The 27,835-nt window shown below is 56.8% G+C and overlaps 14 protein-coding genes across 14 annotated transcripts; 7 read left to right on the top strand and 7 right to left on the bottom strand.

Moving 5' to 3' along the window:
* Positions 1 to 26: 26 nt before the first annotated feature.
* Positions 27 to 2,336, bottom strand: MVES1_001796 (uncharacterized protein; the record flags this gene model as incomplete). Its single annotated transcript, XM_056206637.1, has 3 exons — positions 27 to 171; positions 200 to 282; positions 315 to 2,336. 3 exons carry the CDS (start codon positions 2,334 to 2,336, stop codon positions 27 to 29), a joined length of 2,250 nt encoding a protein of 749 aa, XP_056062612.1.
* Positions 2,337 to 2,397: 61 nt separating this feature from the next.
* On the top strand, positions 2,398 to 3,645 carry MVES1_001795 (uncharacterized protein; the record flags this gene model as incomplete). The annotated part of the gene is made up of 1 exon (XM_056206636.1): positions 2,398 to 3,645. The coding sequence occupies one exon, from the start codon at positions 2,398 to 2,400 to the stop codon at positions 3,643 to 3,645; it is 1,248 nt and encodes a 415-aa protein (XP_056062611.1).
* Positions 3,646 to 3,713: 68 nt separating this feature from the next.
* Positions 3,714 to 4,721, top strand: MVES1_001794 (uncharacterized protein; the record flags this gene model as incomplete). The annotated part of the gene is made up of 1 exon (XM_056206635.1): positions 3,714 to 4,721. The coding sequence occupies one exon, from the start codon at positions 3,714 to 3,716 to the stop codon at positions 4,719 to 4,721; it is 1,008 nt and encodes a 335-aa protein (XP_056062610.1).
* A 167-nt stretch (positions 4,722 to 4,888) lies between these two features.
* Positions 4,889 to 5,980, bottom strand: MDH1 (malate dehydrogenase; the record flags this gene model as incomplete). Its single annotated transcript, XM_056206634.1, has 3 exons — positions 4,889 to 5,566; positions 5,594 to 5,818; positions 5,849 to 5,980. 3 exons carry the CDS (start codon positions 5,978 to 5,980, stop codon positions 4,889 to 4,891), a joined length of 1,035 nt encoding a protein of 344 aa, XP_056062609.1.
* A 276-nt stretch (positions 5,981 to 6,256) lies between these two features.
* On the top strand, positions 6,257 to 8,024 carry MVES1_001792 (malate dehydrogenase (oxaloacetate-decarboxylating) (NADP(+)); the record flags this gene model as incomplete). Its single annotated transcript, XM_056206633.1, has 2 exons — positions 6,257 to 6,380; positions 6,409 to 8,024. The coding sequence occupies 2 exons, from the start codon at positions 6,257 to 6,259 to the stop codon at positions 8,022 to 8,024; spliced, it is 1,740 nt and encodes a 579-aa protein (XP_056062608.1).
* A 99-nt stretch (positions 8,025 to 8,123) lies between these two features.
* MVES1_001791 (uncharacterized protein) lies at positions 8,124 to 8,810 on the top strand (the record flags this gene model as incomplete). Its single annotated transcript, XM_056206632.1, has 1 exon — positions 8,124 to 8,810. The coding sequence occupies one exon, from the start codon at positions 8,124 to 8,126 to the stop codon at positions 8,808 to 8,810; it is 687 nt and encodes a 228-aa protein (XP_056062607.1).
* A 42-nt stretch (positions 8,811 to 8,852) lies between these two features.
* Positions 8,853 to 12,083, bottom strand: HRQ1 (ATP-dependent 3'-5' DNA helicase; the record flags this gene model as incomplete). The annotated part of the gene is made up of 2 exons (XM_056206631.1): positions 8,853 to 11,889; positions 11,917 to 12,083. 2 exons carry the CDS (start codon positions 12,081 to 12,083, stop codon positions 8,853 to 8,855), a joined length of 3,204 nt encoding a protein of 1,067 aa, XP_056062606.1.
* Positions 12,084 to 12,162: 79 nt separating this feature from the next.
* prp1 (U4/U6 x U5 tri-snRNP complex subunit Prp1) lies at positions 12,163 to 14,940 on the top strand (the record flags this gene model as incomplete). Its single annotated transcript, XM_056206630.1, has 1 exon — positions 12,163 to 14,940. One exon carries the CDS (start codon positions 12,163 to 12,165, stop codon positions 14,938 to 14,940), a length of 2,778 nt encoding a protein of 925 aa, XP_056062605.1.
* Positions 14,941 to 14,979: 39 nt separating this feature from the next.
* Positions 14,980 to 16,932, bottom strand: MVES1_001788 (uncharacterized protein; the record flags this gene model as incomplete). Its single annotated transcript, XM_056206629.1, has 1 exon — positions 14,980 to 16,932. One exon carries the CDS (start codon positions 16,930 to 16,932, stop codon positions 14,980 to 14,982), a length of 1,953 nt encoding a protein of 650 aa, XP_056062604.1.
* Positions 16,933 to 17,380: 448 nt separating this feature from the next.
* SCO1 (Cu-binding protein) lies at positions 17,381 to 18,323 on the bottom strand (the record flags this gene model as incomplete). The annotated part of the gene is made up of 2 exons (XM_056206628.1): positions 17,381 to 18,160; positions 18,186 to 18,323. The coding sequence occupies 2 exons, from the start codon at positions 18,321 to 18,323 to the stop codon at positions 17,381 to 17,383; spliced, it is 918 nt and encodes a 305-aa protein (XP_056062603.1).
* Positions 18,324 to 18,502: 179 nt separating this feature from the next.
* MVES1_001786 (uncharacterized protein) lies at positions 18,503 to 20,791 on the top strand (the record flags this gene model as incomplete). The annotated part of the gene is made up of 3 exons (XM_056206627.1): positions 18,503 to 18,649; positions 18,687 to 20,576; positions 20,609 to 20,791. The coding sequence occupies 3 exons, from the start codon at positions 18,503 to 18,505 to the stop codon at positions 20,789 to 20,791; spliced, it is 2,220 nt and encodes a 739-aa protein (XP_056062602.1).
* Positions 20,792 to 20,812: 21 nt separating this feature from the next.
* MVES1_001785 (uncharacterized protein) lies at positions 20,813 to 21,997 on the bottom strand (the record flags this gene model as incomplete). The annotated part of the gene is made up of 1 exon (XM_056206626.1): positions 20,813 to 21,997. The coding sequence occupies one exon, from the start codon at positions 21,995 to 21,997 to the stop codon at positions 20,813 to 20,815; it is 1,185 nt and encodes a 394-aa protein (XP_056062601.1).
* A 235-nt stretch (positions 21,998 to 22,232) lies between these two features.
* On the top strand, positions 22,233 to 25,535 carry LOS1 (pre-tRNA nuclear export protein; the record flags this gene model as incomplete). The annotated part of the gene is made up of 1 exon (XM_056206625.1): positions 22,233 to 25,535. The coding sequence occupies one exon, from the start codon at positions 22,233 to 22,235 to the stop codon at positions 25,533 to 25,535; it is 3,303 nt and encodes a 1,100-aa protein (XP_056062600.1).
* Positions 25,536 to 26,384: 849 nt separating this feature from the next.
* Positions 26,385 to 27,521, bottom strand: CAP1 (F-actin-capping protein subunit alpha; the record flags this gene model as incomplete). Its single annotated transcript, XM_056206624.1, has 1 exon — positions 26,385 to 27,521. One exon carries the CDS (start codon positions 27,519 to 27,521, stop codon positions 26,385 to 26,387), a length of 1,137 nt encoding a protein of 378 aa, XP_056062599.1.
* Between the last annotated feature and the right edge of the window lie 314 nt (positions 27,522 to 27,835).

The following is a 27,835-nucleotide window of genomic DNA, read 5'->3' as shown; positions in this document are numbered from 1 at the left end:
CGCCGTCCCTGACGATGACATAAGCACTACTCCACATTGCAATGCTCCACATCGGCGCCGCCGAAGAAGACGTGGGGAAGGTTGAGCCAGCGGAAGACGGTGATGGAAAGAAGGAAAGCACAGAGTGCATTAACAGATGCGCCAGCATCCAGAGCAGCAGAAAGAACATAGCTGGGGTCAGTGGGAGCGAGCTACACACTTGAACTTGTGGAACCAATCAGGCATTCTTTCGCGCGCCCATTTTTGCGACAGGTACGCACAGAAGAACCCCGTGAGGATGATCTGGATGTAAGATAGGCAGGGGCTGTACGTACATTAGTGGGTATCGCTGGTGGTGCACTTGTGCCGTGGAGAAAAATCGGTACCACGGTCCTGCTGTAGACCGAGTGCTTGAGCGGAGCTCCGCGCTTCTTTTCGGCGCGTTTATGAAGGTACCAGGGTATCAGCGGGAGTACAAACCCAAGTGGAAAACCCCAGTACAAGTATTTATATGGGCCCGTAAAAAACTTGGCGGGGCCAACGGCGCCCCAGATGATCGATGCAGAGCGAAAAATCTGGACCTTGCGTCCGTCCCACTGCCCGCTGGGATCCACTTGTGATCCGTCCAAAAACGCCCTGTACCCGTTCGCAGGATCCAATACTACACAGATCACGGCATAATTGACAAAGCACCCGATGACGGTGCCTACCAGCTGCGCGATAAACATGTGGCGTGGGTTGATTTTCATGTAATGCGACAATTTCAAGTCGGAAATCAAGTTGAGCGCTTGTGCACAGCTCATGTACCCATAGCACTTCCAGCACACGTTCCCAATGGGCTTTCCCGGAATTAGGATACCAGCAACAAACTCAGTAATGACATTGAGGCCCACACTTGTATCGCTAATCGCCTTGAGAATCCCGATGGGGACGAGGAAGAAGAGCGACATGCCAACAGACATGAGCAGCGCCCAAAGCGGAAATTGCAGCGGGGCTGTCATGACCAGCACAGATGCAGCGAACAAAGACAGGAAAAGTGTCCACAAGTACCACGACAGCGGGACCAGGGGGTATGATTGCATCAGCTGGTTGTGGATGTCTGAGTACACTGGATTGAACCACGCCTTTTTGATATCCTTCCCGTGCCAAATAAGAACGTGCGAAATAGTGCTCGTGAGAATGGTAAACGCAATGCCATACGATATCGCAAAAAATGGAGTGAGTAGCATGGGTTTTTGCTTTTCCCACGCAACAATGTCGAGCGTATTGTCTTTACGAAGCACTGCGTTCACGTCAAACGCGGTGTGATTCGCCGTGTACAGACTTGACCCAATGGGAGAAGAAAACGCGCGCGCATTCCAAAAGTTGCTGAAGTAGAGGAGAGGCATCACCACGTACATCATCCCTGCAATTCCGCCGTAAAAGTTAAGAGCTGCCCACCATGGCTGGTAGAGCGGGCCAGTGGCACCGATCACGTTCCAGTCAAAACTCAAGTTTGCAATGCCGAAGCCCTTGTACCCCGAGCCGAGTACTTGTGTCGCCTTGCTGCGGTGCACGTAACACAGGAGCGCAACACTGCTCAGCGTCGGCAGCAGCACGCTTGGAAGAAATTGGTAGATGCCAATGGCAATAAAAACAAAAATAAAAAGGCGCATTCGCGCGGGCGTCAAGGCGGATTCGGTGTCGTGCAGCGTATTAAAGAGCGATACTGTGACCAGCGTGCTGGGAAACACCATCGACGGCGGCCGCACAAGCAAGTTATAAACAAGCCCCGCAAACCCGCATCCAATCACTTGCGTGGTAATGAGTAGCGTGAGCGACTGGAGCGCAGACATGTGCTGCCCGAAGAAGAGCTCCTGGATATTGATAATGTCAGTCGCGTAAGCGCTCGTTGCCCCAGACGAGACTATTACGGCAATCAACACATGCTCTTTCGCGTTAAACATGCCGGGGTTCAGCTGTATGGGAAAGCCAAACACGCGAATTTCTTTTGCGGGCACGACACGCGCCATCCATTTCATCAACGGTAGCGTCACAAGAGTCACGAAAAAAGAGCTGAACGAGACCGAGTTGGACTTGTAAAAAAATAGCTGCGACATGCCCGCGCCAAGCACGGTAAACAGGCCGCCCACTAACAGCGCACGAAACGTGAGCGACGGAAGCGTCGGGTCGTCAGTGATGGACACCACCTGACGAATCGCAAACATTACATCTTCCTCGTCGTCCACCAGCTTGTCCAGGCCCTCGTGTAAAAGATTCATTTCGACTTCATCGGCGTACTCATACGCAGCATCTTCCTCCTCATCCTGCCGCACGCCCACGCGGCGCGCGGCACTTCCAGATCGGCGAACAGACATGCTAGCGCGGCATGCATCCAGTGGAGAAAACAAGTGCGCACGTGTTTTATTATCCTCCACCATGGGCGTGGTCCAAGTGGTGGTGACACAATTGCTCTATTTCGGCCTCTGGGGCTTGGTAGAGGGCATCGGCATCCGGATTTTGCTGGAATGCATGTATCTGGTTCCTTTATCTCAGCTGCGTCTGCAACGGCCGCAGAAAAGTTCGCCTGCGAGCGCGACGCACTGGCAGGTGGCGCGGATCGTTGTGGTCGTGCTGTATTTCCTGTATACACTGCATCGCAACTACGAGGCCATCGCACCGAACGCGTATGAAATGCTAGGACTGCGTCCGCTTGCGGATGATACAAGCATTAAGCGCCAGTTTCGCCAGTATGCGCGGCTGTACCACCCGGACAAGACTGGCGTGAGTGACGATGCAATGTTTATCCGTCTGCACCGTGCGTACGCAATCCTCTCGGATCCTGTGACGCGCTTTGCATACGATCGATTTGGCTTTTTGGTTGAGGAATGGCGCGAGCTGGTGACGCCGCGCGAGTACATTCGCCGTGGTATGTATGCGCTGTGCATCGACCACGCGTATCTGCTCGGCGCGCAAGCGCTTGCGTGGGCCGCGATGCGCTCGAACCATCGTTCAGTTGGAGGTGGGACGTACTGGAGCGTGCTTTTGCAGGTGTACATGGCCGCGTACCAAGCAAAGCTTATCTTGCGCAGCGGGTCGCCGCCCCGCTTCCTCCTCTCGCGGTATTTGACTGTCGACCAGATGAATACATTGCTGCTGCGCTCGTTTATGCCCAATATGCTGGCCCTGGAGCAATGCTGTGGAAGTATTGTTACCCTGAGCAATATGGGGCGTTTGTCTCATTTTCAATGGGCAAGTCACGGCAAGCCGCTCGTGCAAGAGTCGCCACAGGCTATACTCAACATGCAAATCGCCGCGGTGCTCCAGGAAGAGCCGCAGACACTACTCGATGCCCAGCAACAAATCGAGTTGCTTGTAGGCGCGTCGATGCAGCTGGAAGCAAAGGTGCGTGCGTGCGCATCTATTGCGCAACATGATGCGAAACGTGCACCTGCTGATGCATCTCAAAACGACACCGATGCACCTGCGCATGCCGACGAACAATGCCACGCACCCGAAGCCGGGTGTGCAACACAGACAGCGACGGCTGCGGACCATCACGCAGCACAAGCAGACAAGCCCATACCTTGCGCTCCAGTACCTGTGGATGCTGTTATGCCCGTGCAAGCACCGCCGTCCACCGCGCGCGTTTCTTTGCCCCACACCGCTAGCCACGACGTAGTTTGATACCCACACGCCTCCACACGCCTAGCCTCCACGCGCTAGAGCGAGCCGTGCCATTCCGTCTGCACACCATGGCCTTGTCCAAGCTCCGCGTTGGCTACGTTCCAGAGCATTTTGCTGCGCCGCTCTTGCAGCTTGCAGATACGCCATGGGGGAAGACGCATGTTGAACTTATTGAGCAGCCGTCCGGTACGGGTCAAATGCTTACATCCCTGGACGCCGCCGCGCCGGGTGGTCAAAAAATCGATGTGGCCGTCGCGCTTACCGAGGCGCTGATCGCGGGAGTTGCGAAAGGACGCAGTGACTACCAGTTGGTTGGTACCTATGTGCGAAGCAGTCTGAACTGGGCCATCATCGCGGGAACGGAGCGCGGGGCAGACCGCTACCAAAGTGTGCCCGACTTGCGTGACGCAAAGGTGGGTGTCAGTCGCCTCGGCAGCGGTTCGCACATTATGGCGAGCGTACTAGCACTGGAACAGGGATGGGTCGGTCCTGACGGCAAGGTCGCGAAGCAAGAGTTTGTAGTGAACAATGATTTCAAGACGCTGCGCGACGGTGTAAATCAAGTACCAGGCCACGAAACGGGCTTTTTTATGTGGGAATGGTTCACTACGAAACCGTATCGGGACACGGGCGAAATCCGATTCCTTGGCTCGATTCCTACGCCGTGGTCGTCCTGGGCGATCGCAGCGAGCAAACATACGGCAACCGTGCCGGAGAATGCAGGCGTACTAAAAGCGTTTCTCGACCATCTCGACGCATCGATCCGCGCATTTGCCAACCCATCGACCCGCGCTGACCACTCTTTGCACAAATTTATTCAGTCCGTGCACCAGTACAAGCCTGAGGATGTGGAAGCGTGGGCCGAAAAGGTGCGCTGGGCCGGCGAGGAGACGCCCGATCCGGAAGGCATCAGGCCGCTGGATCCCAAGGCGAATGCGGTGAATGCACACTCTGTCTCTGGCGCAATGATCCTCAATACATTGCGCATTCTCGAGGAGGCGGGCGTGCTGCAGCGCCCTGCCAACGGATGGTCGCCGGCGTCGTTTGTCGACACCAGCGTTGCTCAGCTGCTCTAGACGAAGAGGTAGCCCACGATCGTAGTCGAAGAAAGGTGCATGCTTTGCTACTTGCTATTGGCGCGATAGTAGTCCGTGCATCCGACTCGCAGTGTTATAGTAAAGAGTACGGCATTGCTGTTTTTGTTCAAGCTACAGTGACTACCAGGCCAAAGTTGGAACCCACATTAGGGGTTCTCGCTGACCCAGCTAACACCCTTCTCGATGTTCTTCCTCAAATCAGGCAAGCAAGCCTCGAGGAGCTTCTGCTCCTCGGCAGTGAACTTGGGCAGCGCAGGGATGTTCTCGACACCGTTGGGGCCAAGCTCAATAGGGCTCGCAAAGAAGGACGCTTGGTCCTTGAAGAGAGGGCTCTCGACAAACGTGCACTCAGTAATACCCTTCTCACCGTTGAGCGCCTTGAGCAGGCTCTTGGTGAAGACGGCGGCAGCGTACGCCATGGAAAGGGTGGCAGAGCCTGCACCGTCCTTGGCCTTGACGACCTCGTCACCGCCGAACTGAATACGGTGGACAAGTTTCTCGTACTGCTCAGACTTGACGGCATCCGACTGCTTGGCCTGGGACAGCAGAGGAACGATCGTCACACCAGAGTGACCGCCAATGACGGGCACGTTGGTGTCAGCAGGATCAGAGCCGGCAATCTCAGACAGGAACGTCGATGCGCGGGTCACGTCAAGAGTAGTAACACCGAAGAGGCGCTTGGGGTCGTACACGCCGGCCTTCTTAAACACCTCGGCAACGATCGGAACGGTGGAGTTGACCGGGTTGCAAATAATGAGCATGTGAGCCTTGGGCGACACCTTGGCCGCAGCCTTGGCTAGGTCACGCACAATGGAGGCGTTTGTCTATGGTGAGTGTGGCCAAGTACGCACGTTGAACAGGTCGTCGCGGGTCATGCCCGGCTTGCGGGGCACACCAGCGGGGATGACAATGACATCCGTGCCTTGGAGCGCCTTCTCGAGGTCCTCCTGCGCGTAGCCAGTGCACTTGGCAGGCGTGTTGATGTGCGACACATCAGCAGCAACACCCTGTGCAAGACGCACGTCGTAAAGACGCAGATCGGTCACGTCCCTGTTGAGCTTCAGGAGCAGAGAAAGCTGCGATCAGATTGGCAATCGAGTACGTACCGGCTGGCCAATACCACCAGACGCGCCGAGCACAGCAACAGTCTTGGACACGGCAGCACTCTGGGAGAAGGAGCGTGCAGAGGCAGGGGCGCTAGCAGCGAGGGTAGTACGCAGAGCAGTACGGGCGAACATGTTAAGATGCAATGATAGGCCGGCGCACAACCCGAACCTACCCCGGGCGTGTCCGGGCCGAGCACGTGCTTCGGCCCTGCGCACAGGCGCATGAACCGGATTAAGTAAGATTGCGGAGAGTGCCAGAATGACTCAACGCAACGCAAGGCTTCTGCTCCCCACGCCCCGCACCTCACCCCCTGTCACTCGTTAGAGATGACGCAAAGCACGGTAAGTACCTTGCTATGGGTCATGCGCACTAGCAGGCCAAAGTTGAAGACGTTGCGCTCTGGACAGATGCTTACTACACCGTATTCTTCACAGACTGCGCGCGAAGCGAAAACCGACGCCGTCCATTATTCTTTGCTGCAGCACGAGTACGGTGGTGCTGCTTGCCTGCGTGACTCGTATACAAATAAAGGTATGTTCTCGCTGGATACTCATCGCAGGTACCTCATTTACCGAGAGGGAGCGCGATGAAATCGGCCTCCGCGGCCTTCTTCCCCCGACATTCCAAAGCCTCGATCAGCAACTGGCGCGCACGAAACAGCAGATGAAGATGACAACGACGCCGTTTGAAAAGCATATTGCACTGAGCAATTTGCGTCAACGCAACGAGCGCCTATTCTACTACTACGTCCTCAACAACCTACGCGAAACACTTCCCCTCGTCTACACGCCGGTCGTCGGCGAAGCATGCCAGAATTTCTCCCGGATCTTCCGCCGCGCCGAGGGCCTCAACATTTCTCTTCTGGACAAGGGCCGCGTAAAGGAGTGTGTTTCCAACTGGCCGCGCCCGGCAGATATGCCGCGCGTCGCTGTGGTGACTGACGGCTCGCGCATCCTCGGCCTCGGCGATCTCGGCTGGAACGGTCTTGGCATTTGCATTGGCAAGCTTTCCCTGTACGTTGCGGGTGCAGGCATCGACCCCGAGTCGACCGTGCCGATTGTGATCGACACCGGCACGAACAATGAGGAGCTCCTCGATGACCCGCTGTACCTCGGCCTGCGGCGCAAGCGCGCGACGAGCAGCGAGGTGATTGCGCTTGTCGACGAAGTGATGGAGGCGCTCAACTCCAAGTACCCCAACCTCATCGTCCAGTTTGAGGACTGGAGCACGGACCACGCATTCTTGTTCCTGGAGCGTTACCAGCACAAGTACCCGATGTTCAATGATGATATCCAGGGCACCGGCGCCGTCATTCTCGGTGGATTCATCAACGCTGCGCGCTTAGGCTCCAGTGCTTCTGGACGCGCGCTAGAGGACCAGCGCATTTTGTTTGTCGGCGCTGGCTCGGCTGCGATCGGTGTTGCGAAGCAGCTCATGTCTTTCTTTACGCTGCATGGCATTCCAGACGACGAGGCGCGTAAGCGCATCTGGACAACCGACAGCAGGGGACTGGTGACCAAGAGTCGTGGGGACAAACTCGCGGCGCACAAGGAATTCTTTGCGCGCGACGACAATGGCGACTTTGAATCGTCGGACTTGCTTGAAATTGTCAACCACGTGAAGCCCACCGCGCTCGTTGGTCTCTGTACCGTGCCCAGCACCTTTGACGAACGGGTTTTGCGCCGCATGGCCGAGCTGAACAAGCGGCCGATTGTGTGCCCGCTGAGCAATCCCACCGCCAACGCCGAGTGCACCTTCCAGGAAGCGCTCGACTGGACAAACGGCAGTGTCATTTTCGCCGCCGGCTCGCCGTTCGATGATATTGAATTCCAGGGCAAGCTACGCGTTGCAGACCAGGGAAACAATTTCTACATCTTCCCGGGCATCGGCCTTGCCGGCGCGCTTTCCAAGGCCAAGCACCTGACGGACAATGTCATCCGCGAAGCCGCCATGGCGCTCGCCGACTCCATGACGCAGCCGGAGAAGGACGAGGGCCGTATCTACCCGATCCTCGAACGCACGCGCGAAGTGTCTGCCTACATCGCAGCGCGCTGCATCCGTGTCATTGACAAGGAAGGCTTCGCTCGTGGCGACATTCCGTTTGCCAAGATGGACGACGACGAACTGCTCGCCTGGATCAAAGAGCACATGTGGTACCCTTCGTATGATAACTAGCCTTGTCCCATACGCGAAATGCCACCCATAGCACCCACTCCACTCATCTTGTACGACCCGCCATAGTGTACGCGGGCTTGCGCCTCCACATTTGCAATCATGCCCCCAGCGCGACGCGAGCGCAGTGCATTGCACGTGCAAGGCGCGCTGGCCGTAGCCGCGGTCGCCATTGTAGGCGGGCTTGTTTGGCGGTGGCTCAGCAGCAGAGAGGGCCAGCCGCGGAGCGCTGCGCGACAAGCGCGCAGAAACCCGTCGCTGAGTGTATCGTTTCCCATGGACGCCGCGCTTGTGCGCGCACTGGAGACGGACCCTGCGTTGAAAGCATCTGTCGAGCTGCTTTTCCATACACTTGCGCCACTGTACACTGCGTACGCACTTTTTGCCGCGCCTACAGGGCACACATTGCCGCTCGAGAATGTAGATGCGCTGCACATCCTGCCGTACTCTACCGCGGAAGGACGCGCGATGCTTGCACGGGCTTTGCAGTGCCAAGCACACCTGGAGCTTGTTTTTGTGTGTTTGGACGGGGATATTCAGCTTGGAGACGGCCCCGCAGAGCTGCACGCCTACCTTGGACGCCTGGAGCAGCTCGCACGCGCCGTCGATTCGCTCCACGTTGCGCTTGTGCCGGGGCCGGTTCCTGGAGCGAACATGCGCGCTTCGGCGTTCGTGCAAGCATGGGAGGCACACGCTGTGTCCAAGCAGGCAAATACCGCCCTGTTGCGCTGTGCTACGTGGGATGACCTGGCTGCAGAGATGGCGGCGCAGCGCGCGGCGTGGGGCTAGAAAAGTAGTATGTACTATGCGATGCACGAGCCTATCCCGTTGCTATACCTCTTCCTCCGGAGGTGTCCCCAGCGACATGTCTAGGTGCTTTTGCGCCGCCCCTGCATTGCGCTCGACCATCTCCTCGACCTCGATCGGTTCGCCGTCGCGCAGAGGGACGCTCGGCGCAGAGCACAAGGTATGCGTAAGCGAATCCTGTGGCGTCAAGAACCGGTGTGCATGCCCACGATCGTGCCTGCGCGGCTCATTTTCGTCAAACACGGGCCTGTTCAAGAGCCCGCGCAGCACGGCCTGCGCGCCGAGTTTGGACGATACCGACTCTTCGTGCACGCATGCAAGCGACTCGATACATCCCGGGCACCCATCCACACACGGGCAGTTCTCAATCACGTCGAGGGCCACCGCCAAGAGCGCATCGAGGTGCTGGAACACCTGTGCACACACACCCCCGTCAAAGCCCGGCTTGTCGTAAAAGATTAGACGCGAAGGGCGTTTGCGCCGGCTAGGGCGTCCATTGGATAGCTCGCGCTTTGCAATGGTGCATTCCGTGCGCACATCCTCTGCGGCGCTCGCGACAAAGAGCGGCGTGAGGCTCAGCACGGCGTGCTCTGCGGCATGGATCGCGGCACTGGCATTGACGCCGTGCGCGGCAATCGCCACGACCAAACTCCACGGCACATCGATCCACACGCCTCGTGTGCCGCGCACGAGCGGCAGCCCATCCACCTCTACGACATCCAGGATATTCGCGTGTCGGTCCACCTTGTAGTAGCCCCATACACACGTCGTAATCGCGACGCGCCCGAAAAATGCGTGCACGTCCGAGTGTCGCAACGAGCGGATGCGCCAGATTTCCTCCGCGTCCACGTCCGTGTAATCGCGCGGGCGCGTATGGTAGCGCACATCGGCACGTAGCATGACGGCAACGCGCATAGCGTGGTGCACTTCTTTGCATAGGTACGCCACGCCTTGATGCATGAATACGGCGCCTTGGTACGCCTCAAACATCACGCGCTCGGTCTCGACCTCTTCCAGGACGGTGCCTGTAGACGCATCCACGTAGCGGTACGTGTCCTGATGCGCGCCACGGATGGAAATAGCGTGCGCGGGCTGTGCGCCGCGCCCTTCTGTGTAGTGGTAAAAGCCCGCTGTATCGCGCTCGAGATGCTGTGCGCAGAGCTGCGCGAGGCGCGGCCCAAAATAAAGCGCGTCGTCTGCAACGCGCAGCGGCACTTCGAGTGCCGCGCACTGCAAGTGCGGAGCAAGGATCAGTTCGTTGGCAACGTCGACATGCAGCGGCGCGTGTGCTAGTGCAAATACAGACGCTGGATTGCGCATATAGTGCTGGTCCACGGAGAATGGCTCGCCGAGAAGCACGACGAGAGAATCTTTTTGGCGCCGGCCAGCACGGCCTGCTTGCTGCCACATGCTTGCATGCGAGTATGGCATGCCAAACATAATCACCGCGTCTAGGCTGCCTATATCCACGCCCAGCTCCAACGCCGAGGTCGCGACGAGGCCGAGAATGCGCCCAGAAAACATCTCGCGCTCGATCCTGCGTCGGTCCGACGGCGCATAGCCCGAGCGATAGCCAAGCACACGTTCCGTCATCTCGCTGTGCCCATCGCGCGCCAGATCCTCGCGCACTTGGCGCAGAATAATCTCGCACGTCCGCCGGACCTTGGCAAATACAATCGTGCGCAGGCCATGCAGCATCAAGTATCGCAGCAGCTGCGACACTTGCGTGTACGCACTCACCCTCACCTTTTCCTCGCTGCCGTCGTCCACAAGGGGTGGATTCCATAGGATCCATTCTTTTTGTCCGCACGGAGACCCGTCCTCGGACACGACTTGTATCGTTGCAGTGTCCAGCGCAAGAAGCTTTGCAAAGTGTGCCTCGGGGTTTGCAATCGTAGCACTGCAGCTCACAAACTGTACGTCGTGATTTCCCAACGCCGCACACAATCGGCGCAGCCTACGTAGGATGCATGCGACATGCGTACCAAATGTGCCGGTATACACGTGCAGCTCATCAAGAACCACGATGCGCAGGCCACGAAAGAGCCTGCGCCAGAGCTCCTCGTGCGGAAGGATGGACCGGTGGAGCATGTCGGGGTTTGTAAACAGCACACGCGCCTCGTCGCGCAAGTGCCGGCGCGCATCGTGCGGCGTGTCTCCGTCGTACGCAGCAACAAGCACGTCGTTCAGTCCAGCACACATGCCCAACAAGCGCTGCAGGGACTGGAGCTGGTCCTGTGAAAGCGCCTTGGTCGGGAAGATGCACATTGCCGTCGATGCGGGGTCGTCGGCGAGTGCGCGCACAACCGGGACTTGGTACACCAGCGACTTGCCCGAGCTCGTCCCGGTCGATACAATCACATGTTTTCCGTGTGCAATGGCACTCACAGCGAGCGCCTGGTGCGTGTACATTTCGCGAATTCCGTGCGTGACTGCGAGCGCTTCGCGTAGAAACGCAGGAAGACGTAGGAGCGGCGACGCGTAAACCGGCTCGCGCGCCGCGTACGTCTTACTCCCCCCCGGCACAATCTGGTCGCGCCACCACGGCACGCTGGGCAGCTGCGCTAGTATCTCGCGCACCGGAGGCCTCGTGTGCGCTTCCATCAGGGCAGCAAGGCGCTGGCGCTGGTGCTTGCGCAGCGCGTCCTGTGGTTCCTGCCCCGGCTCAAGCGGCATATAGCTCTGTGCAGACTCAAAAAGCACCGATTCCGGGTCATTTCCAGATCGCGTGCATGCAGCAAGCATGGTTTCCATCGCGCGCTGAAATGCAGTGTTGCGCCGCTGGATCGTCTCGAACATTTCTTTTGTCTGTGGCTTGGACCCGAGCTTTACCACCCCCTTCCCGGTAGCCTTGCCCATGCTCATCGAACGGTCCATAAACGAAAAGAGAAGTGTGTATGGCGGCGTATCCGTCACGGGGGTATACAGATCGTCCTTCTCGCGCTTTCGCTTCCTGTGTGCCTCCACGTCGTTGTGCATAGTCGACGTAAGTACGTAGCCAAACTGGATCAAGTCGGGGCATATTGCCTTCATCTGTGCAACGTCCACAATACGCAACGGCCTGTGTCAATGTCGCAGCAAAACGTACTCGCTCAGTGCAGATGCCACACCCGCGCGCAGCAGCTCAAAACGCGGCTCCAGCTGCCGATGTGCCGAGCTAAATGTGTACACTGTATTCAGCGCCTTGAACTGCTTAAGCAGCGCCGCTAAAAATGGCGGTATTGCCACCTGCTCGTGCGCACAGGCGCTGGCCATGGCGGCTTGCAGCGTGGCGCACAGGACGCCTCCACAGCACGTGCAATAATCGCGCGGCGCTCTTTTGCGTACTGGGACCATGGCGGGGAATACGTTAAACAAGCTTGCGTTCCTCTCCATGGAGGCGCCCGCCGGGTACGTCGCTGGCCTTGGGCGAGGCGCGAGTGGATTTACGACGCGCTCGGACATTGGCCCCGCGCGCGAAGGCCCGTCCGCGGAGGCAATTGCAGCCGCGAAGGCAAAGCGTGGCGAAGACGGCGACGAAGAAGAGGACACGGAACGGTTCCAGGACCCTGAAGAAGAAACTGGGCTATTTGCTTCTGCAGAGTACGACCGCGATGATGAAGAAGCAGATAAGATATGGGATAGCGTCGACCGCCAGATGGACGAGCGGCGGCGAAAGCAGCGCAAAGCACGCGAAAAAGCAGCGCTCGAGGAAGAGCGCGCCAAGATGCCCAAGATCCAAGCACAGTTTGCAGACTTGAAGCGCAACTTGACCAGCGTGAGCGAGGAGGAATGGGCTGCTCTGCCCGAGCCCGGCAACCTTACCGGAAAGCGCCGCAAAGCCGCGTCGATGCGCGAAAGCCGCGACGATCGGACGTTTGCGGTGCCAGACAGCGTGCTCGTCAGTGCGCGCGACCAAAACCAAGTACAGCACGAGGCTACGGATGTGGATAGCGGCACCATGAGCTCTCTGACTGAAATTGGTGAGGCGCGCAACAAGGTGTTTTCGCACAAGCTCGACGAGGCGTCCACAGGCAGCAACATTGCCGCATCGGGCCTCTCGTCGACAATTGATCCCAAAGGCTACCTCACCGAGCTTTCTGGTGTCTCGGTCAAGTCCAACGTAGAGATTGGAGACATTAAGAAGGCGCGCAGCCTGCTGGACTCGGTCATCAAGACGAATCCAAAGCACGCGCCTGGCTGGATCGCCGCCGCGCGTCTCGAAGAGGTTGCGGGAAAGATGGCTATTGCGCGCAAAGTCATTGCGCAAGGGTGCGACCAGTGCCCCAAAAGCGAGGACGTGTGGCTCGAGAGTGCGCGGCTCAACACCACCGAGAACGCCAAAGTGATTCTCGCGCAAGCGATCCAGTACCTGAGCCAGTCGGTCAACATTTGGCTGCGCGCGCAGGAGCTTGAAAACGACACCAACAGCAAGCGCCGCGTCCTGCGCAAAGCCCTCGAGCACATCCCCAGCTCGGTCAAACTCTGGAAGGAGTTGGTCAACCTGGAAAACTCACCCGAGGACGCGCGCATTCTCTTGACCGGCGCCGTCGAAGCCATTCCCGCAAGCATCGAGCTATGGCTAACGCTTGCGCGTCTTTCCAGCCCACAAGAGGCCAAGAGCGTGCTGAACAAGGCACGCCGCTCGATCCCCACGTCTCACGAGATTTGGATCGCCGCCGCACGCCTCATCGAGCAAATGGGCGAGCCGGAAGATCGCATCCAGCGCACGGTGAGCACCGCCGTCGCTTCCCTTCATAAAGCCGGCGCGATTTTAACCCGCGACCAGTGGCTCCGCGAAGCGGAGCAAGCCGCACGCGAAAAAAGCCCGCTGACCTGCGCGGCCATCATCCATGCAACGATTCATATGGACATTGACGAGGCGGATCGCAGCAGGATCTGGGTCGAGGATGCACAGGCTGCGTGGGAAAGGGGCATGTACGAAAGTGCACGCGCAATCTTCTCGCACGCGCTACAAGAATTTCCCGATGCACTCGCCATCTGGCAGCAGGCTGCCATGCTCGAGAAGCAGCTCGGGGACAATGCGTCGCTTGAGGCGCTTTTGGAGCGCGCCGTGCTCCACTGCCCCACCGCTGAAGCGCTTTGGCTCTTGTACGCCAAGGAAAAACGCTCAGCGCAAGACGTGGACGGCGCGCGTGAAATACTCATTCGCGCTTTTGACCACAATCTTGGCTCCGAAGCCATTTCCCTTGCCGCAGCGGAGCTCGAGGCGGACTATGGTGAAGAACACGCGGCCTCCAAACTGCTCCAGCGCGCGCGCCGCCAAGTTGAAACGGCACGCGTATGGATCAAAAGTGTGCAGTTCGAGCGCAACATGGGCCACACACAGCAAGCACTCGAGCTTGTGCGCCAAGGTTTGCAGCAGTTTCCCAAGGCAGACAAGCTCCATATGCTCCATGGCCAGCTCCACGAGCAGCTCGCCGCCACGGGCGACCACGACGCGGAAATACGCGCGGCGCGCGATGCGTACGCACAAGGGCGAAAACAAGTGCCGTCTTCCGTGCCCCTCTGGATTCTCAGCAGCCGCTTGGAAGAGCGCGAGCACCTTGCCATTCGCGCGCGTGTCATTATGGAAAAAGCGCGACTTGCACACGAGCACAGCGAAGAGATCTGGGCCGAGGCTGCTGCGATTGAAATGCGTGCAGGCAGTGAGGCGCAGGCCAAAACACTGCTCCACCGCGCATTGCAGACCAACCCAACCTCGGGCTTGTTGTGGAGCGAGCTCATCTGGACCGAGCCGAAAATTACACGCAAAACACGCGCTGCCGACGCGCTGCGCCGCTCGGGCGACAATGCACAGGTGATTTGTACCGTGGCACGCCTCTTTTGGCAGGAAGGCAAGGTTGCCCAAGCTCGCAGCTGGTTCGAAAAGACGGTGCATGCAAACCGCGACTGGGGCGATGGATGGGCGTGGTGGCTGTTATTTGAGGAGGAGCAGGCTGACAATGGTGCGCGCGTGCAGCAGCTCCTCGATACCATTGCCAAGGTCGAGCCGCGCCACGGCGCAGCATGGCAAGCCGTCCGAAAAGAGCCTGCCAACACAAGGCTCGATACCAAAGCGATTCTCGCACGCGTCGCGTCGCGGCTAGCGTCGCAAAACATACCAAAATAACTAAACAGTACGTGTAACATTACAAACGTGGCGAGATCTCTACACTGGGCTCTTCATGCTCGCATCCTGGTGGGGTTTCTTCGGCTTCTTGCTCGACCGCGGCTTCATCTGCGCGAGCCATTCTTCGTGTCCGCAACGGAACCGGGGGTGTGTAAAGCTAGAGTGTGTGCCGTAGAGCTCCATGGCCGTATTACACCCATTCGCGCCGTTCGCCTCATCCCACTTTTCGTGCGAACCGCGCTGTGCTAGCGCTTGCATTTCGGTCGAATTCAGCAGTCGCGAAGAGCTCACACGCTGGAAGCCATATAGATTGAGCTGGCGCACAAAACTTGCGTTATTCCCGTGCTTGAACAGCTTCGGAAGCACTTCTGCGGCAAATTCATTTGCAATCTCGGGATCGTTGTTCAGGATGATTGTATCGCCGGCTTCGTTCCAATGGATGTATTTGCCGTACAGTTCCGGATTAATCATTAGGTGCCACAGTTTAGATATAAATGCAGAGCAGTTTGCCGCACCGCCCAGTCGATCGCGAATCGCAGTCACTTCGTCGTTTTCGGCCACATGGCGAATGGGCTCGGCGTGGTGCCAGGCTTTTGCGTCGGCTTCTACAGACGGCGGCCCCACCATGGACAATCGGTCCAGCGCGGCTGCTGCCATGTGCACCTGCGCGCGGGGATATGCATCGTCGTGTGCTTCAGTAAGAGTAGAAAAGCTCCGCGAGCCGTGCCGGTCCATTCGTGAGGGCAAAGAGCTTGGATACGTTCCTGGCCATGCTTGCGTGCGCCGAGATTGTATATTGCGGTCAACCGTGTAGGGAGAATTGAGCGGCATGCCGCGCGCATAGCCGTACGGATCGCGCGGCGCATGCCGCAAGCGCACATACGCATCGTATTCGCCGTCGTGCGCAGACCAATCGCTGTCTATGGTGGGCGACGGAGAGCGCGAATATCGCGCAGCAGTACGGCGCGGGTACATGGCCTCGCCTTCATCCTCGGTGGCGTCGTCGTCGTCAGTCTCGTCTGCGGCAAACGTCGCGAACGAGTGGTGGGAAGGCGCGCTACTGCTTTGCAAAAACGTGAAAGAGCTGGGGCGGCGTGAGATGGCGCTGCGGCCATGCATTAAAAAGCGACGCGAGGCGCCATTCGAAGGCGTCATGCTCAGCGCGGAGAAGGAAACGGCGGATCTGTTCGGCACGTTGTACGGCGACCGGCGTACAGCGCTTGTGCCAGGCATGGGCGTCATCGTGTCTATTGGCTGGCGGAGCGAGGCACGGCGCTGTGCAGGGCCGACACTGTGGCCTGTGCGGTGGCTCCCTGCCGAGGAGCTCAGCGATCCTGGCGCTTGTCGCGCATACGCATCGGGGTTGCTCGTAGACAAGTCTGGGTGCTCAAAGCTCGTGTGCGGATAGCTGCGCGGCACGGATACGGCGGTGCGCGAGGAAGAGCTGTAGCTGGGCTCAAGAGGAGGAATTACTTCGTCGCCATCCTGCATTTGGGGGCCCAGCGCAGGAGACGTGTAGGGATTGTCAAGCACGTCGGCTTCCACGGAAGCCGCTCGTGTGCCAAGCTGCTCGCCCTGTGCAAACACGTCGTCGAGAGTGATTTCCGTGTCTTCCACAGGCTCGTCGTTCATAATTGGATGGCGTTCTGCAGACATCTGAAAGTGCGAGAAACCAAAGGGACGGAAGCCGGAGTACTGGAACGGTGCTGTGCCGCGGCTCAAGTCTGAAAACGGCGCGCGGTGCAGGAGCGTGCGTGGCGTAGATGCACGGTTGCTCTCTTTTGCAATGCGGCCTGTGTGTGAATAAAACATTGCGCCATTGTCGCGAATCGACGTGTGGCGGTGGCCACGATGTGCGTCCAACAGGCCGCCATCGTCAGGCGGCGTTGGCAAATCAATCGGGGAACTGGACAAGTACTTCTCCATCGGTGCTCCGTATATCTTCGGTATAGGCATCCCTTGCTGCGCCCCGTTCTGGTACGATACGCTCATACTGGCGACACAGGGGCAGTGGATAAAAGACACGAGAACAAACTGGAACGTTTACGCGAAGAATGCACAATGGACCGTAGGAAGCCCCATGGGGGCCCCTGCGCACGCGAACATTGATCGTGGCGCACGTCCCCAAGAGTGCATGCAACGGAACCCATCTCCATGATTGGCGCGCATGAGACCGCTGACAGCACACATTGGTTATTTATGTTTTTTGTGCGCAAACGGGCCAATCATCTCCGGGGTCACATTGCGTTGGTTGCCACCCGCAACACAGCCAACCACGAGCACGTGAAAGCCCGTGCACGAGGAAAGCGCCTAGGTGCCTAGCAATCGAGCGCACTGGCGCAGCAGGACGCAGATCCAAGATGCATGGTACAATGGCAGTCTAGACGCTTGGTGAAATGGTGAGCACACGGGTATGAGACGATTCGTATGTTATAGAGCACTACAGTAGGCGAGCTGATTGTACCGCAGGAGGTTTGGATGGCACGGCGCTGGGCGCCTCAAACAGGTGCGGGTCCTGGCTGATCGGCCGGCCATCTGTGGCAGCGTTTTGCTTTGCGTTCGCCTCCGCCAACAAAAGTCCTTCGCCCTTCCACTGGCGAATATACTTTTGTACTTTTTCATGCACTTCGTCTTCTGTCGTGCTCTTGCCAAACGCATCGACAAACTTGCCTTCGGGGTCCATGAGGTAGAAAAAGATCGAGTGGTCTACAAGGTAGTCCGTTGTAGGATCCACACCCGGAGGCGTGCTAAAGTAGACGCGGTACGCCTTGCATGCCTGCTTCACGGCATCGTACGAGCCGGTCAGACCGATCATTTTGGGATGGAAATCGGCAATGTACTCTGCGACCAAGGGAACACGATCACGCGCAGGATCGCACGTCACGAATACTGGGTTGATAACGTGGCCATGCTCGGCAGCAATGCGGTCGACGACACTGGACATTTTGTCCAATTCCTCGGGGCAAATATCGGGGCAGTTGGTAAAGCCAAAGTAAATGAGGCTAAAGCTGCCAAGCAAGTCTTGCTCGGTCATCGAATGGCCAGTCGAAGAGACGAGCGTAAATGGCCCTCCAATTCGCGGACGCCCTGCGCTCTGGCTGTCCATGGCTTCCAATGTTTCCAGGTGCTGCTTTTCCAAGCGCTTCTTTTCATGCTGGAAGTAGTAATAGAGGCCAACGCCAGTAGCAATGAAAAGAAGAGTCGCTGAGAGGTTGAATGGCTAATGTTAGTATATATATACGTACTCCAACGGCGCTCTTGGTGAACGAAGAAGGCCGCGGCTGCGGCTGCGGCTGCGACTGCGACTGCGACTGCGGCTGCTTCTTCTCGTCGACAGCATCCTTTGGTTTCTCAGGCGTCGCACTGTATGCGCGACTCCACATTCGCGGAAGGGTGCCTGCACATGAAGATGCATATGCTACGCGCGGCTTCGATGCCACCGTGCATAACGCATGGCGCAACGACATGGATGCAATGGTATGTGCGCCACCGGAATACTTCGCCGCAGCCAGGTGGAGGCTGCACTTCGGCCGATGAGACGTGTTGGACCCTGCGTCGTGCCATGAGCAAAAAACTGAATCGCAGGCAGTTGCGCGAGCAAGAAGAGCTTGCGCAACTGAATGCGCTCAAAACAGAAACACTGGGCGAAGCTGTAATCATTCCGCATGATGCAAAAAAAGAAGTTGCGCCTGTTTCCGGCTTTGCAGCGGTACGTGCAAACCATTCCACTGACTTTCCAGCTCCAGTTAGCTGCAGGCAGCGACAAAGACGAAGAAGGGCACTCAGACAAGCAAGAGTCTGAATCTGACACGCCGCAAGAAGTCACACAGGCTTCCCGGAAAAAGAAAAAGAAGAACAAGAAGAAAAAGGCACAGACCGATTCTGAATCGCCTTCCGTGCCTGCACCACCAAAAAGCAAACCGAAACCCAAATCCAAAGGCACCACAACCGATGTGAATGCCATGTCGATCGACGAGATCACAGCGCTGCTTGATACTGGTGCGCACCCTACGGAAAATGACAAAAGCAGCGCGCCGAATCAGCCCACGGTTACTTCGCCGCATGTACTACTGCGCGGCGCTTTCGCACTGGACATACAGCATCTCGACCCGGCACTGGAACTCAAGCGTCAGTTTGGCGCTGCGGCGATCAAGGCGTACGAGCGCGAAAAAAACAGCAGCGGTGTCCCTACGCGCGCAGGCGCTCGCAGCCGCGAGAATAGAGGTGCGGCTTTCAATTCCAATACCCGCGCACGTACCGTGCTGTGTACGCCAAAAGCGACATGGCCGGATATTGGACGCACCTTTGTCGGAATGACAATGACTACCAAAGAGACGGGACGTGGCCGGGTTTGTGATTGGGAGCACAGTCGCGCATATCGACAGACGCAGCTCCAATTCGCTCAGGCAGTTGCATCGCATGATTCCAATGCACTCATTGCCATGATCCGCGTTTTTCCCTGGCACATTAGCACGCTCCTCCAGCTTGCCGACATTTCACGGTACCAAGGCGATCTGGGGCAGGCGTCCGACTTTGTCGATCGTGTATTGTTCGCCATGGAGCGCACGGCACTACCAGCATTTGCGTCTGGCCTGGCATCCTCTGCCGGCCCGCCACAAGTGGACTTTATGCGCGTGGAAAACCGCGCATTGTGGCTTGCAGGGCACAAAAATGTAGACCTCTTTGGGCGCCGAGGCACTTGGCGAACCGCGCTCGAGTGGTGCAAGTTTTTGTACGGGCTCGATACCACGGACCCTCACGGGATGCTGCTTTGGATCGATTTTCTTGCGATCAAAAGCAAGCAAGGCGCTTGGCTCTTGCGCTTTTTTGATGCGCTTGAGGCAGAGCGCTGCCGCGCAATCTCTGCTGCCGGACACATTGACAACGCGCGTGCGACCACGGCTTTGGACTGCGACAAGTCACAAGCACAGGAGACGTGGCAGGGCGCTCTAGACTGGTGCGTTGGTGCTTGCTATGGCCGTGCGCTTGCGCTTCGCGCGGTAGAAAAAGAGGAAGGAGACAAGACACACACGCGCAGTAATGCTGCTCTCCGCCTTGCTATTGCGCGACACCCTGTTGCTGCGGCGTTGCTTTGCGAGCAACTATCGATGAGCTGCCCAGACCATGCTGCGTTCCAGCTTCGAGAGGCATGGTCTGCAAAAGAGGATTCGTTTGGAGAATTGCTCGCACATGTTTATGTACACCGCTCCGTTTCCATATGGAAAGAAGAGGGAAACAAGACTTGGATTGCCGATATGCTGCGGGAGACGGCATCGGCCATGGAAAACAAACCAACGACGTTTGGCACCGCCGACGAGATTACGCGGATGGGCGTGTATCGCCATGTGATTGTTTCCGATCTTCCGGAAGCGCTGAACCAGAAACTTTTGCGGTACATACCGCCGTTTGTGTTGACTTCGCCGGGAGCGATGGATACGTACGATCCTTTGCCTCCCGTGGATGGGACGCGATTTGACGATCAGTACTACGCCGCACTAGGTAAAACTGCCACGTCATTGCAGCGCGTGGATGCTGCACCGGACCAAGAGCAGCCCTTCAATGTCCTACGCCACTTTCAAAACCTGGACCCTACCGAGCTCCAGCAGTTGATCGAGCATGTGGACGATGAAACGAGAGTATGTATCTCAAAAAAAAAATTTACAAACAGGAACTATTGTTGCAGACAGTAGGAATGAACCAGCCGCTTCCTGTGGCAAACGATGGCGCCGAGGACGGTGCCGTGGACACGGACGAAACGCTGGAAACCTCGGACAGCGAGCAGGAGGCAAGCCAAGACAATGTCAATCCAGGCCTGGTGCACCGCGCTTGGAACGCACTTTGGGGTAGCTAGGTGCGTAGATTTAGGATGTTATCATGCTAAGAAAAACTGTTTTTGGTGTGCGCAGTCAGCATTTACGCATCCCGGACATCGGAGCGCCATTTGATAGCTCGAGCTGCCTTGCGCCCAAGGCACACCAGCATGTGCATTTCCGCCGTCTTTTGTATACTCGCACGAGTAGAGATGCTCGCTCACGATATCTGCCAGTGCCCGCAAAAATACAGGCTCGTCGTTCAGTGACGGTGCGCGTTCCAAATGTATGCCAAACTTGTGGGCATCCTCTTGCAGCTCGATATCCAGCTCGAACAACGTCTCGATGTGGTCGCTAGTGAACGCAACGGGAACTACGAGCGCGTTCTTGTGGCCCTGCTTCGCCCAGCCCTTAAGTGTGTCGCTGGTTTGCGGGCCGAGCCACGCTGACGGACCCACTTGACTCTGCCACGTCAAGCGGTATGGGTTCTTCCATCCGAGTTTTTGCATTACGGCGGCCACGGTCGCTGCCACCTCCGCAGGGTATGGATCACCACGCCCCGATACAACCTGCATCGGGAGCGAGTGTGCGCTAAACATAATGGGCACTTGTTCGCGGACAGCGGCGGGAAACTTTGCGAGCCCCTCCTTGACCCTGTTGCAAAACGCTTGGATAAGTCCAGCGTGTGTGGGCCATCGATCAATGATGGACCACTGGATATCACCGCCTGGCGTTCCAGCCTCTTCGCGCTGCTTGATCTCGCGGTACAACTGATTCAAGCTGCTGCCCGTTGTACTGCAGCTGTATTGCGGATATTGGGAGAAGCCGACGGCACGTTGCACACCGTCGGCCTCCATTTCATTCATGCACTCTTCTGTCAAAGGACTTGCGTAGCGAAACGCAACGTACGCCTTGTGCGGAGCCGAAGCGGGGTTCAGCTCGTCCAGCATCTTGGCCATTGCGTCCCCTTGCGTGCGCGTCCAGCGCAGGATGGGCGAGCCGCCACCAATTTGATCGTACTGATCGCGCACTTTCGATGTTCTTCGTGTAGCAATCATGGGCGCTAGTCGTGACTGGAATGGAAGGCGCATCAGGTCACGGTCCAGAAAGAGACGCGTCAAAAATGGGTTTACCTCGTCAAGGTCCGCGGGGCCGCCCATGTTCATCATCACGACCGCCGTAGGTGGCTTTGAATGCCTTATAGAAGTAGAAAATGTGCGCACTCCTGCTTTGGGGATCGCCGACATTGCGGCGCCACACACTCTAGACATAGTCAGTGTCAAAAAGTGTACGCAATGCGCAAGAGCGCACTGGCTGCATTGTGCACACGCATGGCACCACACACCACGTGGCAATTGTCACATGATAGAAGAACCTGCGCTTGGTGTTGCTTCTGCATCGCTGATCGTTGCGCAACATCGAGTCGACGCACCGCAGAAGGTCGTTCGAACGCTCAGTGCGCTGTAAAAGCGCTGCACTACAATGGATTCACAAGAGGAACAGCTTGTACAAGCTGTAGATATTGCTTCCAATGCCTCGACAGTGTCCGATGCCGGTCTCGTTTCACAAGCGCTTGCTTACCTCGAGCAGCTGAAACAGAACACGGAGGAAAGCTGGAACACGGGATGGGCCATATGGACAGCACGAACAGATGATCGCTGCTCTCCAAAATGGAGTCATGCGGCGCGGCTCTTTGGCTTGAACCTCGTCGATGACTTTTTGGACAAGCGGTACGTGGCACTATTGGTATATGCTAACGCTAGTGTGCATCAACTCCCAAATGCTCCTGAGGCGTTGTCTTTTCTGCAGGAGTCGGCACTTTCATACCTACAAAGCGAATTTGTTTTGTCGAATGGCGAAAACGGGCTCAGTTTCATGAAAAATAAACTCGCACAAACCCTGTCGCTCCTTGTGCTGCAAACGTACAGCCTCAGCACATCTTACTCATTTTTTAGCGTGCTACTTGCACTCTGCACCACATATGCGCCAGCACAGCAGGTGCAGAACGGAACTCTAAACGCGATTTCCACAGATTTGGTCATGCGTGTATTGCACGATCTTTCGTTGAGTCTCGGCTCGGATGTGGCCTTGCGCTCCGTCCGTTCCAAGGAGCGGCTCCAGCGTGACTCGGCTGTGCGCGATGAGATCCGTGCGAACCACGCCATGGCCATTGCCGATCTCTTGTGGAAAATTGCGCAAGACGCGTTGCAGGCAATGGAGTCGAGCAATGGCCAAGATAAGTCCGAGCATTATCTCACGCCGTCCAATGCCGGCGCACTTGCTCAGCTTTCGATGGCCGTCGTGGGCGACTACGTGTCTTGGATCGATATCTCCTTGATCATCAATGTGCACACAGTACCTTTGCTATTCCAAGCGCTTCACTCACAGCATATGCAATTGCGTTGTGTAACTTCTGATACGCTCTGCGACGTGCTGTGCAAAGGTATGAAACCAGGCGACAAATTATCCATGATCAAGGGCCTGAACATGGACGATGTCGTTAGCTCGTTGGAGCGCTCAACGCGCTCAGCGCCAGGCGCGAGCGGAGAAGCACAAGCCGAGTTTAGAGAACACTTGGCCAAGCTTTTGAATGCAACGTGCACAGAACTGGTCAAAATTGCAGAAGATGCGAGCGATGCCGAAATGCAGGACATGGCTCATGGCACCTTGCTTGCCTGTTTGCAGACCGCGCTGGCATTCTTGGCAGACGAATACGATGAACCCACAGAGCAGCTACTGCCTTGCGTCCATCTCGTCCTTGGCTTGTACAAGAAAAATAAACGCCAAGGGGAAAATGTGGGTGTGACGTTGAGTCCGGCACAAACTGAGTTTGTGGTGCAGCTCATTGCGCTTGTCCTACACAAGTTTAAGTTTGACAGCGAGATCGACTGGCAAGACTCATCCCTCGTCGGCGGCGCGGCATCTGGTGGCGATGACGACGACGAAGAGGACGACGAACACCTTGTCAAGTCTTTGGAGCTCCGAAAACAACTCCAAGTCACACTCGGTGCACTTGCCGCGATTCACGAGCCGCTTGTCCTAAATGCTGTTCAGTCGCTTGTCTTTTCTACCTTGGCGGCCGTCGGTCAGCAAGACTTGCCCTGGGAGCAAGCGGAGCTCTGCCTCTACGTGATTTACTGCTGCGGCGAAATTCTTCACTCCGTGCGCGGCAACAAAGTCGGGCTCGGGCCCCACTCTTTTGTGCAAGTACCACAGGAGCCAGGAAAATCGCGCAATGTGCGCCAGTCTATTGCAGTGTATCAGTCGCTGCCCCCAAACCAGCTTGGAGAGATGCTCGAGCGTCTTTTCCATTCCTCTATATCCACCCATCCCCACCCCGTTGTGGTGCTGCAATACTTTGAATGTATCGTGCGCTACTCCTCCAGCTTTTTGCTCTGGCCCGACCTGATTCCCGAGGCACTCTCGGTATTTTTGGGCGAGCGCGGATTGCGTAATCCGCACGTTGGTATGCGGCGCAGGATTAACTACCTGTTTTATCGCTTTGTGCGCGACACACGCACAGCGGTTCCCTCTGCATTTGTCCCGAAAGTACTGGAAGGGATGCAAGAAGCGTTTGTCATTAATGCTGTGCTTCCATCGGTCACTAACGACGAGGACCCTTTGTCCAAGGCCACAGAAAAAGCAGGTGCCTTTGACAGCCAGCTCTATCTCTTTGACACCGCTGGCCTGCTTATTGCGCAGCTCGGCGCTGCGCCAGAGACACAGGTCATGCTGTTTAAAGCGATCACCATACCACTCTCGGAGCAGTTGCAGCAGGCTGTGCAGCAATTTGGACAGGACACGAGTAACTTGCAGACCGTACTCCAAGTACACCATCTGACCCTCGCACTCAGCACGCTGGCCAAGGGATTCCCCGACTACGATCCTGCACGCGCCACAATACCTGCGTGGATCCCAGAGTTCAAGCCGGTGACGGAACAAATACTTATGGCACTCACAGCCCTGAATCAGTTTCTTATTGTGCGCGAAGCTTCGCGCGGTGCTTTCGCGCGCATAGTTGCATCCGCCGGTCCTGCCGTTTTGCCGTATATTCCGACGCTGACCAATGCGCTGGTAAACCAAGTAACGGAAGCGGAGCTAGTGGATCTCGTTGGGTTCTTTGGTTTGATCATTCACAAGTACAAGGAAAACGTGCACGGCGTGGTGGATGATTTGTTTTTTGTCCTGGTGAACCGTATTTTTTCCTTCCTAAACCAGGGTGTGCAAGGCACAGACGACCTTGTTCGGCGTTCTGATACAGAGCGCGCGTACTTTGGACTGATTAATGCGCTGTTGAGCGCCGGCCTCGACCGTGTGCTGCTCTCAGAAAAGAACCAACAACAGCTGCAAACCGTGCTGCAAAGCCTGGTCTATTATGCCGAGAATGGCGAGGCAGTTACCCAGCGCAGTGCGATCGGTGTGCTTGTACGGCTCGTCGCGCTCTGGGGCCGCTCTTCGAACGACACGCAAGCGGGCCTCCCAGGATTTGAACAATTTATGTACACTGCCATGCTTCCGATTGTGTTCCAAGTGCCGAGTAAGGCCTCGTTTGATACCAGCGACGCACAGTCGCAGTTGGTGCTTTCTGAACTCAGTGTACTGCTCAAGACCATGTGCCATGTTCGTAAGGATGAGTTTATCCAGTACCTGACGGGGGTATATTTGCCGCGCGTGCAATGCCCTCCTGAACTGGCCATGGAACTTGCACAAAATATCTTAGCGCTCGAGGCGAAACCGCTCAAGCGTTATCTCGAGACGTTTATTGCAAAATCACGCGGTGCATAGCTTGCTACATAGCCGCACTTATATGGAAAACCTGCGCTGCGTGCGCTCCTCTACGGTGAGGTCTGCGCGACACTGCGTTGCTTCACATGGCCCTTCTTCAGCACACGGTGCACTGCTCTTGGCGGATGATAAAAGCGTGTCGCAAGGGGAAGGAAGCGTGTCTGCGAGCGTGCAGATATCCAGAGTGGCAAGCATGATGTTATAGCGTTCCTCAATCGCACCCCAGTCGTGCAAGTGCTCGCCTGGAAAGGTACGGATTTGCGGCGTGGTTTCGGCAGCAAGTGTGGGCGCAGATGCATGCGCTGTAGAAAGCGCTTGGAGTGTGTGCTGGAGTAAGTAATGCAACCACGTACGCGAATCTGGTGCTCGCATCGATGTGCTTCGGCGACGTCACCGTGGATACGAATAACCCACTCAACCATAGCGCCTTGCTCTTTTGGCTTTTCAAACCCCGTCACGGACAAGTACCACTCCGTTTTGTGGGACCGCTTGTGCGACGTCGCCCACGTTGAAACACGACTTTGCGGTACAAGAGCAAGACATCCATACGGTGCAATCGATCCTTTTATCATGACATAAAACAGCGCACGCAACGGCGCGTCCTCATGCAAGAGAAGGTAGTCGTGCCATGGCGCACTTTGCACGGACCTACCCCGAGGCGACCAGCGCATAGACAATGGGCGCCAAGGCATGTGCCATAGCATGCTACGTCGATCGATACGCCTGGAAATGCGCTCCGCGCCTTCAAATTGGAGTATATTCAAGCGATGCATTGTGGCCGTGGGATAGGAGCACGCTGCAGCATTGCACGGACCATGCACACAGACACAAAGAACATCACGTGGTAGGCTATGGTTTGTTCGCGAGCTCGGACCCGAGCTTGTACGACACAGCCTTTTCCCAGTCAATCTTTTGGCGCGTGATAGGCAGCGTACGGCGCAGCAGTTTAAACGCGCGCTCACGAAGCTCGTCTGTGGTGTCAAAGAGCGATGTTTGGTACGCCTGTTCATAGCGCTCAATCGCCGAGACTATCGCGCTTGCAAGCGCCGCCGGATCTGTACTCGGCGCCGTGTACGTGGGAAGTGCTTGCACCTTGGTATGCATTTGCACATTTCCGTTCTCAAAGTAGTGGCATAGCAGTTCGATTTTTGCTTCGAGAAACGTATGTGTTGTCGTGTCGTACACGTAAGTAGAGCGCCAGCGTCCCGACCAGTAGTTGCGCAAATTATACTTGTTCCCGACCACATGCAACGTCAAAAGAGACCTAGCGACATCCTGTTCCAAAGTAACGGTTTCCGTGTCAAGGGATATGGTGCCAGAGTCGGGCGCCTCGGCTTGCGCTTTATCTACTGTTTCTTCCTGCGCGGTCTCGCTCGCTTTTGCGGGCTCGGAAATCTCAGCACCCTGCTTTTCAGACTCATTCGCGCTTTCTGCAGGGTCTGTTTCGTGCTCGTGCTCTGTGCTCCCCTCTTCAGACTCGGTCTTTTTGGTACTTCTGCCGTCCTGTGGCGCTTCGATCTCCTTTTCTACCGCGGATGCAGTAGGAACGAACACAGACGAAACGCCGTTATGAAAATGGTTATACAAGTACTTGCGCAGTTGCTCGTCCACAGCTGCACGGAGCGTTTCCAATGCATGCTGCGCAGGCAAAGGCTGGACGTCCGATACCGTATCGTTAGCATAATCGTACGCAAAAGAGACTTGCATTCGCGGGTGCACATAGCGAAGCCCTTGCGGCGTCTCGATCTTTGCTGCGTCGCAAATAATCGCGTCGTCGCTCTGATCCCCGCGCTTAATATTGGCAACAGAAAGTTGCGCGCAATGATGCTGGCCCAAATATGGCTGCATGTGCTCTTCCAAATTGGCATTCGCTCCTGTAGACAACAGTATGTTTTTCAGATCGTAAGTTACATTCTTCAGCTGCCCAGGCGGTGCCTGAAGCAGCATTGGCAAACATTCTGCCACGCTGTCCTTCGCGGCGCTCATGTTGCAAAACTCGTGTGGACCGCGCGGATGAAGTACGATGGAGGTGTGTCACGTGCACGGGCGTCTCCACGCGTGGTTTTGCTGGACCTTGCTTCGAGTTCGGCATGGATTTGGATACGCTGGCGCCGATTACGACGGTATGGACGGCCGGTGCTATTGTACTGGGAATCCTTGAACAGCTGAATTTTGTCTCGTCTTACCAGCTGTTCTATTCACCGCGACTTGTATTTCATTCGGGCCAGTACTGGCGCATCGCGACGGCGTTTTTCTACTTTGGGCCATTTGATCTCTGGCTTGTACTGCAGCTACTGTTT

This window comes from Malassezia vespertilionis, chromosome 3 (assembly GCF_029542925.1).
Source record: "Malassezia vespertilionis chromosome 3, complete sequence".
Lineage (NCBI taxonomy): Eukaryota > Fungi > Basidiomycota > Malasseziomycetes > Malasseziales > Malasseziaceae > Malassezia > Malassezia vespertilionis.
The sequence above is the reverse complement of the archived record's forward strand: the minus strand, read 5'-3'. Positions and strand labels throughout refer to the sequence as shown.